The sequence below is a fragment of the Microchirus variegatus genome (genome assembly GCF_963457635.1).
Source record: "Microchirus variegatus genome assembly, chromosome: 17".
Classification (NCBI taxonomy): Eukaryota; Metazoa; Chordata; class Actinopteri; order Pleuronectiformes; family Soleidae; genus Microchirus; species Microchirus variegatus.
This window is the reverse complement of record NC_139818.1, coordinates 6943273-6954261: the sequence shown is the minus strand read 5'-3', so window position 1 is coordinate 6954261 and position 10989 is coordinate 6943273. Positions and strand designations below refer to the sequence as shown.

General features: G+C 39.8%; 1 protein-coding gene across 1 annotated transcript; it reads right to left on the bottom strand.

Annotated features, from left to right (window-relative positions):
- Positions 1-1200: 1200 nt before the first annotated feature.
- On the bottom strand, positions 1201-9831 carry syt5b (synaptotagmin Vb; the record flags this gene model as incomplete). The annotated part of the gene is made up of 8 exons (XM_083904181.1): positions 1201-1410; positions 2835-2968; positions 3079-3193; positions 4053-4220; positions 5984-6144; positions 6237-6342; positions 6425-6600; positions 9612-9831. 8 exons carry the CDS (start codon positions 9829-9831, stop codon positions 1201-1203), a joined length of 1290 nt encoding a protein of 429 aa, XP_083760307.1.
- Between the last annotated feature and the right edge of the window lie 1158 nt (positions 9832-10989).

Genomic DNA, 10989 nt, shown 5'->3' with positions numbered 1-10989 from the left:
TTACAAGCATAGGCTGTTCATATGGAACAGATGGACTCACACTAATATAATGTGACTACTGGTGGGCCTTGGAGGTATTGCAGGTGGGCCTCAGAATAAATTCTCCCACTTAACAAAACATATACTGTGTAATCTGGAAAACCTAAATGAAACATTTGAAATATCTTTCACAAGATACAATGTCTTACTTGTTTATTCACATTGAGACACATTTTAATTGTAATTGAATTCTAATTTCAAGTGTCAAAAATCAATTAAATATGGTTTATTATTAATAAATTATTTTATTATTTTATGATAAATATAATGTTTGCAAATGATCAAAATGTTTTTCTTACGTATGCAATGTTTATGCTAATCTTTGTACTCTAAATGCTTAGTCTTTTAAGTGTTGAACTCAAAAGCAAATGACTTCTGTACAAATGCTTACATTTAATGTATTTTATTTTTATGAATTTATTTGAAGGTTATCAACCTGACACTCAACGGTCATCAAAGTTGAACATTTCAATAAAAAGGAGAAGAGAAGAAAGAAGGTGAGTTGTCTAGCATTCTCTCTTGTTCTTGACTGTATTTCCTTTACCTCTAACTCATGCTACTGCAAAATGTATAGACTGTAACTGCAGGGCCAGCATTACTGATACTGATACTATTTACTTGAAGGGGGAGAGCAGTGTGTTGAGATGTACAGTATAAAGTGAACACATCATCAGGATTTTTCATTTATTCTTTATTTAACCAGGAAAAAAAGCAGCAGCTGCACAAATAAAACATCAAGATGTAGACATGAACGACGTCAACAACATGCAAATCGAAGTAAATTATAATAAATGACAGATAAGATGAAACAGAATTACAGTTTTCTTTAAACATAAGATGTAGAGCATCTCTACCAACGTCTCTACTTCAGGGTTGTGTAACTTTTCAGAAGAATACAGAGGATCCTGAAAATACACATTGTATTAGGCCCGTGCAAGATTACAAACAAAAGATGCAGATGATCTAAACATGTCTATTTTTAAGTAGTAGAGTCATATTGGTTAATAGGGGTCGCCTAGGTGCAGGGACTTAAATAACAAAAAAACAGATACGTCACACAGACACGTGTTGACCTTAAAAGAAACAAAATTAATGAAAAAGTGAACATGTTAATTGAGAAAACCTCAGGGTTTAACGCAGATAAAGTGACACTGGTGCGACTCAACGAGGTTTTGCCTTCAGTGCAGCATCGACTTCCTCCTCTGTCATGAGAGTGTGCCACTGGGCGACTGGGCGTCTGGGATTGGCCAGCATTTCTGACCAGTGACGCAGGCCAACCCCTGTGGCTCCATAACCCATGAAGGTCTTTCCAATGGGGTCATTGCTCCCAAGTTTATCATAGTCAAACACTGTGATCACCACCTGCACTTTCTGAAAGCAAAAAAGGAAACGAAAATATAGTTTTTCACCACATTTAACAGATGAGATGAGATGAGACATGAAACAGAGAGAAATGAGAAACAGAGAACTAAAAACCCAAGGTAAGAACAAAACTAAAAGTCCAAAAACAACTTTCCAAACAAAGAGTGCCTGGATAAATCCAGTGATTATGACGGTAAATGTGTTTTTTTCCATATTCAAGCAAACACTTTTATTTTGAAATTCTAACATAATATCATCAAAAATATTGCTGCTGTGATGGTGATTAAAGTTTAAGCTCAGATTTCCCACCCCTACTAAGTTTTACTTTTTTTCCCCCACTTCACCGGCTCCTCCTGATCACACTAGACACTAAAGGCCACATTATACTTCTCCGACTGCGTAAAGCCCAATTTATACTAGTTACGCAGAGACTCTGCGTCGACGCAGAGCCTGTCGAAGAGCCGTCTGCGTCACCATGGAGACGCCTCGAGCCTTTATACTTCTGCGTCGTGGTGACAGACACGCGCTGCAATTTCCCGCCCGATCAGTAGGGGTCGATGCGCAAGGTTGTTCTGCTTCAGGCTACAGTGAGCAATGGCGTCCGAGAAAGAAAGAGAGAGAAAGACTGTTGTTGTTGAAACAGTAGCCGTTTCTCACTTTTCTGTGTGACGGAACGCAGTTTTAAGATAATTTGAGGCGAGAAATTGGCCATTTAGAGTCTTAACATGTGCTGTGTGTGTTAAGATATGACGTATTTATAGTTTGGCAGTGGCGTTATCGGCGGGGATCAGCTCCGCGTCTGTAGACGCTCGGGTGCGCACTGTGAGCCGGCACAGAGCAGCTTCGCTCGGTCTGTCCTGAGGACCAATCGCAGCTCTTGCCGTCTCCGTTGTCCCTTGACGGAGTGACTGACACTTAAAAAATATTCCGTGCAGCCGGAGACGACGCAGAGACTCTACAACAGGTTCTGCGTCGACGCAGAGGACTCTGCGTAACCTACGCAGAGCACTTTACGCAGGAGTATAAATTGGGCTTAAGTGGCCCTCAGGTAATTTTAGTTTGAAACCCCAGTTTTAGAGTGTTCAATGTTGTTTGGATTGTGAGGGCAAACCAGAGAACATGGGGAGAACATGCAAACTGCTGCTGCATTGTTTTGTCTGTGTCTGTGTTTCCTACACAGAAGTCACAAAATGATTGATGATTGAATGAATTTGAACTCCCCGATGAAGGCAGCCGTGGATCAACAACTCGTGTGTGCTGTGACATCTGTTATTTTCTCTAAGGACTTTGGTGCAGGAGAGTGAGGGGTTTACAAAGTGTGACGACCTTTACAGTAAGATAAAGCATTATCAAGTTATGAGGAACCTTCAGTGGTTTAACTCTAACTTCTCTTTTATATATAAAATAATAATAAATATAATAGCACTGCCTACCTGTATCTGCTCAAAGGGAACCTCAAAACTGAAGCTTTCATTGAAATAGGGGTTGAGCGTGTTCTTCTTGACTGTCGTCTTCTTCTTCTTGATGCGTTTTCCATTTTGCTGTAGAACAATCTTCACATATGGGTCTTTGGAAAGGGGGGGGGGGTGTTAGTTGTGTTTTGTTGGGCAGTTTAACTTCATCACACAACTGAATGATTGAATGAGATGTTATTAAATAGTAAGAGGGCAGGATTACCTGACAAGCCTCCCACATCCATTTTCTTCAGATTCTTTGCCTCCATGATGTTCACTGTCAGTTTGCCGGCGGTGGGTACATACCGCAGCGAAATGCATATGTCGCCCAATTTTTCTTGCTGAAAAACATCACAGTGTTCTATAAAATGTAATTACATTTTAATTATTAAACCACTTATCCATTTCAGAAAATGATGATGTATTCATTACGATGGAATCAATTACTACGATAATCAACACTTTTTATAATTAAAAAGCAGCTTAAATACAAATATGTTCTGTTTTTCTTTTGCTTCTATGAGACGGAACACTATTAATCATCTTTTATATATTTTAAAGCTCACATAGAGTGGTCCTGTTGCACATATTATGTTATTTATGGAGGTCTACTTACATACATTAACTTTACATACATGTATTTATTTATGGTCAAAAACCTCCTAGTTACTGTAAACGAGCCGATAGAAATCTGTCTTTTCTGTGTACTCTGATGTTCTCAGCCACGATATAGTCAGAAGACACTGTAGCTCGTGAAACACCTCCACAACGGATGTTATTCTTCTTCTGCAGTTCAATGTACGCAACCGGATGTGCCCGGACTAGTGCCTGGAGCAGGACGATCTGCTGTTCAGGAGAACTGGTGTTTATGTAACCGGACCGGGTTTTTCAGAGATCTCGCTGAGCCTGAGATTACAATAAAACACAGCATTCTCAGCTGTGGCTGAACTGTTTGTTTAGAGCCTTCATGGCTTCTTAAACAAGGTAATGACGCAGATACACACTAAAAAACAGCGTTAATAGGAACTTCCGGTCTAGGTCCGCTTTAACACTCTGTTGTAGACAATGGTTTGAGTGGAAAAAGTTACTTATTACAGCTTTAATACTCCTTGAATCAAATCAGTCTAAAACCAGGCCTGATTAAGCAAGAAAATGATCAACAGATTTACTTGAAATGAAAAAAGGAATATATCATACCTCCTCCTTCTCACCACTCTCCAGGTCTCGCCATTGTTGCATTGGCTGACCCAAGTCAACACTGTTCATGGGAATCTTTATCTCACCAATCATATCATGTTTGGAGAAACGGTCAAAGTCGAAAGCCTGCAGCACCAAAGTCTTTCCACCCAACTCTGCGTATGGGATCTACAGAGAGACGAGAGGTTGTCACATCAATGGTCTGTAGCACTACGGTGGCCCAGAGGTGTCAGGACAAATACAAAAGCCACAACACGAATGCAAAAGCCACAACACAAATACAAAGGCCACAACACAAATACAAAAGCCACAACACAAATGCAAAAGCCACAACACAAATGCAAAAGCCACAACACAAATACAAAAGCCACAACACAAATGCAAAAGCCACAACACAAATACAAAAGCCACAACACGAATGCAAAAGCCACAACACAAATACAAAAGCCACAACACAAATGCAAAAGCCACAACACAAATGCAAAAGCCACAACACAAATACAAAAGCCACAACACAAAAGCAAAAGCCACAACGGCTGTGACCTACACGGAAGTGAACGGTTCCGGATGTTGACAATTTTTTTTTTTTATGGATGTTGATAATGCGGCAGTAAGGACCGTGATGATTAGTTCAATTATTAATTATATACTAATTAAAATACTAATTGTTAGGAATAAAATCAACGTGTTGAAGTAGTTTTATAACTCCCGATTCTTTCACTATGTTTCCTCAAGCAAGTTAGTACATCACGGATTATCGTCACTATCGGTTCATAAAGTAACTGTTAAATGTGATGAACACATGAATTAGTGTTAAATATTATAGTGACGGGAGCAGACCCGGCTGCGGACAGTGAGCACTGATGGCGCAGAGACTCATGGTAGTGGGTTCTTATGTGTTGACAGAACTGTTATTGTTGTGATGTGTTGTAGTTTGATGTTTGCCCTGCTGTGTTCTCGGTTTGCTGTTGAATTGGTGGAGACAGTGATTTTGTGGTGTGGCACCATGACTGAGTGTGATGGGGCGGGGGATGATATCCATCAAATGTTCAGTTCTTAAATGTCAATAAAGTTACGGACTTACTCGCTGCTGAGAACACTAACTAAACACTAACTTTCTTCCGCTTGAGGGAATCATAGTGAAAGAGTCGGGAGTTATAAAACTTCAACACGTTGATATTATTCCTAATAACAATTAGTATTTTAATTAGTATATAATTAATAGTTTAAATAATAATCACGGTCCTTACCGCCACATTATCAACATCCATAAAAAAAAAAAAAAAAAAAAAAATTGTCAACATCCGGTACCGTTCACTTACGTTGTGTCTCACTTCCGTTGTGACTTTTGCGTTTGTGTTGTGGCTTTTGCATTTGTGTTGTGGCTTTTGCATTTGTGTTGTGGCTTTTGCATTTGTGTTGTAGCTTTTGTATTTGTGTTGTGGCTTTTGTATTTGTGTTGTGGCTTTTGTATTCGTGTTGTGGCTTTTGCATTCGTGTTGTGGCTTTTGTATTTGTGTTGTGGCTTTTGTATTTGTTTTGTGGCTTTTGTATTTGTGTTGTGGCTTTTGTATTTGTGTTGTGGCTTTTGTATTCGTGTTGTGGCTTTTGTATTTGTGTTGTGGCTTTTGTATTTGTTTTGTGGCCTTTGTATTTGTGTTGTGGCTTTTGCATTCGTGTTGTGGCTTTTGTATTTGTCCTGACACCTCTGAGCCACCGTAGTAGCACAGTTGAAAAGACACAAAAGCGCGGGTATACATTTAAACACATTCATACTGTGGTAGTTTTAGAGAGGGATACTTGGACAGACACTCAATTCAGATGAGGGGAAGTTGAGAAATCAAACAAAAGTGACATAAGAGGAAATAAAAGAGCAAACCAAACAGTGACAACATTTAGTTGACAAAGGCACAACATCAGCCACACGGTACCTTGAAAATGAAGGTCTCGTTGAAAACAGGACATAGATTTTTGCGTTGGACCTTGGTCTCATACTTCTTTTTTTTATCTGGTAACAGAAACACTTTGACGTAAGGGTCTGAGGTTCCCCCCATATCCATAGCAGCCAGGTCCTGAGCCTGGAGGATGCCCACTATGAGCTTCAGAGAAGGAGAAGGAGATGTCAGAATGATAAGTGGAAGTTTCAGTGGTCATGAAAATGATGAATGAATATTTTGTCTTCACATTGGACCTGGGAATCTGTGAAGCTGTAGTCCAGGGAGAACTCCAGTTTACCCAGCTTCTCCTGCTCTTTCTCCTCTTCTTCCCCTTCCTTCTTCACCTCCTTCTCCTATAAGACAGAACAACTTATTAGCTATTCATGAAGATCAGATTGGTTCACTCAGTGACAGATATCTCTGGGAATCACATACTTTCTCTCCAGCCTCTCCATCGCCTTCCGTTGCCTTCTTGCGGCGACCAGTCTTCCTCTCTCGTACCTTCTTTGGCTTTTTCTTTTTCCCAAAGCATTTTTTGAAAACACAAAAGACACAGCATGCCACCAACACCAGGACCACCACAACGATGGCTCCTATCGCCCACATGGGAACTGAAAAAATCAAAACAGTCTGATCAACAAAGTGGATGTCTGATAACCATATGTCTTTGGTATGAGGTACTGACACATTCCGGCGTAGAACCCACACGAGCCAAGCTTAAGAACATCCATCCATTATCTACTGGGGGGGGGGGGGGTCCTGTGCCTATCTCAGCTGACACAGGGTGATAGGCAGGGTACACCCTGGACAGATCACCAGTCCATCACAGGGTCTCTGCAGGTTTCAACAAGTCAAATTTAAGACTTTTTAAAGACCATAATGAATAAAATTTAAGACCGATTTCAAATCTATACTGGCAAAAAAGTACAAAAGACATGAAGGAAAATTGGAGCCACAAATCGTTGAACTTGCAATTCGGCTCAGCTGTGGGCTTTCATTAAGTTTTCTCCGCTGCTATGCTAAGCTGCAACACACCACAGTGGTGCGTGCAGCACACTAGCTAGTGGTGCTCGATAAAATCTCACCGGGCAGCACAGGTGGCCTACTTTAGTTCCGTGTTGTAGTTATGTTATCACATCCTCAAAAATAGAAACATTTCAACACGGGACTGAAGTTTATGCACGTTTTAAGATTTTAGGAGAATTTAAGACATTTTAAGGCCTTAAATTCAAATTATTGGATTTAAGACTTTTTAAGATACCCTGCATTCACTCTCACATCTACGGTCAATTTAGAGTGACTGATCTACCTAATCCCCAAACCTGCATGTTTTTGGACTGTGGGAGGAAGCCGGAGAACCTGGAGAAAACCCACGCACACATGAGGAGAACATGCAAACTTCATGCAGAAAGGCCCTTGTTCCAACCAGGGCTGGAACACTTTATCTAGCTGTTTAAAAGCCATTGTTGACTGCTCACTCCTTACACCAAAGCCCATAGACAAAATCAATGATTTTACTTTAGAACACACAGGATTCATTGATCCACTGCTGCCTCTATCCTTAAGTTGAAATGTCTTCAGTGTCACAAACTTACTTAGGAGGCAGTCATAGACAACTCCTGTGACACTGTGAGCTAAAATCACTGATTTTCTTCATGGACTTTGGCATGGAGGAGTGAGCAGTTTACAAACGTCTGTCTCCGGTCAGCAAAGGTTGTGTAATGGCTAAAGCTAGTGGAAAACATACGCTACAGCTATCATACAATTAAGCAAGCATTATTGTAGAAGGCATGTTGTTTGTTAGTTGTTTGTGTTGTTTTCTGTTTTCTTTTTCTTGTGTCCCACTGATAGTTGTGTTTTCAGTGAGAGCGTGCGTCCACATGTCAGGCTGTTTTTTGTTGCAGGGGACTTGTTATGGGTCAGTATCTCATATATTCACTCATGAAAAAACGTCCCTTTAACATTCATCAACTAATACCACAACTGCCGAATGCTACAAGACTATAAAAGCGACGAGATAAAAAAGCTGATTTGATTCTATATTTAAATTCATAAAAATGTATCATCATCATCATCATAATACAGTGAAATATGACATTAACCCATGTGCTTATCTGGGACAGTTTGCTGAGCCTGCATGTTCCTCAGTAACACCCTGCTCCACCATCAGATAACAACACGACCACTGGGAGTGGCCCTGTTCAACCACAGCCAACAACACCAGCTCCTCTCTGCAGTTTATCATTAAGAGCTTATGTTAAGGCATCAACAGTAGCTGTTAAAGGGATATCAAGCTAAACTGTACACACACTTCAGTTCATAACCTAAAATAAACTGGCACTAGCCAAAGTCTACTTTATTATCAATTCAGCCGTATGGACAAAACACACAGATGAATCGAAATTATGTTTTATTATGTTTTACTCAACTTGTAGTGAAACTAGAATAACATTAAAGGGACACTGTGTAGTATTTATGGGTTTATATTACCCAAAATCCACTTTTTTTATACATACTATGTGCTCCTGCATTGTCTAGTCGCTGTATAATAGTTTTTCTTTAATAGTGTTTCATTTTCGTAGTGTTTCAAAAAGTCATGTAAAATAACATGGTCGCGGGCCGCTGTTGCATTGCCACGACGCCATGTTTCTACGGGAGCCTGTATAGACAAACGCTAGAGAACAAAACGAGCGCCGAGACGAGGCTGAGAGCGGATCTTTTTGCGCGTTTAAAATGGAGGACCACACGTATTTTACAGCGGATAAAGGAACACCAGTACCTGACCGTAAGCCCGCACCACAGAGAAAGACGACGAGGACGATATTTGCCCGGCTGAGGATACCGTAGCGCTCAGGGAAGGGAGGGGGTGAGCAGAGGAGCAGTTATTTGTTGTAAATTTCAGCCTCTCCTCTAGATGTCACTATAAACTACTTACTTCACCTTTAAATAATGAATATATTCAGGAATAAAAAGTGAATATGTATAATAACATAACAATAACATATAAGAAATGCGTACAAACAAATCTATGTACATAACTTTTATAAACATGACTTTTCTACATACAATCGTATAAACAGTAACATCTCAATAATGTGCTTCTTAATCTTTTCAGATGGGTGAGTGAATAAAATAAAACCGACGGAGAAACTTTGTCACAGATGAGTTGTTCCACTGTATGTGATTCAAATGAGTTCTGTTGTGACTTTAGTGTTGAAATCTTTTGTTTGGATTGACGTCAGTGACCAACTGAGGCAGCAGAACATCAGCAGGTCCTGTGTCCCTGTCTCCTGTCCACTATGGTAAACATATGATTTTCTCTATGGAGTGTGGTGCAGGAGAGCGAGGAAACTTCAGTTACCCATTATAAAAGGCAGTCTTAAAACCTCATTTAAGAATAACTGAACTATCACTTTATCACTTTATTCATGTCATGGAAATAGAGGAATATCTGGAAACCACTTATTGTAAGAGATACCAGACAAAATAACTGTAATTGTAACTGTAAGTAACATGAGTTGGGGTCGATTTCATCTTGCATAAAATAAACGAAGCGTAATAATTTACTCTCAGCAAGGAATGAGGTTTTGTTTGTTTTCTGTTGTTGTTGTTGGTTTCTTACCTGGTAGGTGTGTGATTTCATTCATGAACTTTTCCTTCATGTGGTTGAAGTCGTGTCCAGGGTGGAGCTCTGAATTGGAGTGCTCATGATGGGAGTGCTCATGGTGGGCTTGCTCATGATGGGAGTGCTCATGATGACCTGGCTCAGTACTTTCCTCTGGCTCTGGCTCAGGCAACTCTGCGGCCCTCAGGGCCCGGACACCAGTGCTGACCAGTCTCATGTCAGCTGTAAACATGGCCCAATCAGAGCAGTTATTTACACAGTGTTGTTTGATTTTTCTCTATTATAAGATAGCACAACTTTGTACGACTGCTGTGTAATCCTTCATCCAAGAGCTGCAATACAGTACTGAAGCACAGGATATCTCGAAGCCAGATGCTCAGCATGGCTGACCTTAATCCCTCTGTTTCTCTCTTTCTGTCTGCCATCTCTCTCCCTCCCTATATCACATGATGCTGTCACTCCCCTGTTCATCCCATCCTGCCCTTCTCTCACCTCTGTCTCTGCACGCAATTGGATGGGAATGTGGAGACTTGGTCAACAATATTAATCCAAAAATCCTATATCCCAAAAGCTTCAAAAATGTCACCATTTCCTCTCCGACAGTCACTTTTTGAAACACAGAAAGTACAAATATTGGAGTCAAAATGCTGGTTTCGTCATTAATCTATTTAATGTTTACACCCTTTTTAATGACAACATTGTATTTATCAAGTGTACTGTGCATGATGACATTTTAGTGTCAAAATGCTGACTGAAATAAAACACACACACACACACACACAATACCACTCATATTATCCTATGAGTGGTTAACTTGATAATTGGATTATCAATTGATTACTATATTAAGTTAAGTTAAAACAAGATTTTTGATTTTTCAGCTTCTTAAATGTGAATATTTTCTATTTTTTTGCTCGATATAACAAAGAAATAATTTTGAGGATCTGGAAACTTTACTTTGTCCGATGTTTTGTGATTTGATGGATTGTGAAAATTGTGAAAGTGAAAAGTAAGTTGCAGCCTTAGTGATGATTATGCTAACAAGAAAGCTGACAGAAAAAGTGATCACTAACATCAACTGTACATCAAGCAAATTAGCTTTTACTGTCAAAACAAAACTGATTTTAAAAGTCTATTATCTCTCGTTAGTTCCAGTTTTTTCTTTTACATAATGCTCTTGCACCTGATCATAACAGAAAGATTTACAATCTTGTGCATAGTCTTCTGACCTGATGATATGCTCCTTCGATTCCCTCTGATGGATCAAACGTTGACTTGCTTCAGCCTTGCTGGATTCTTCATTGACTCTGATGGACTCTTTGCAAACCTCTTTCCATCAGAGATGAAGCACTAACAAATCACTGGAGCAGTGATG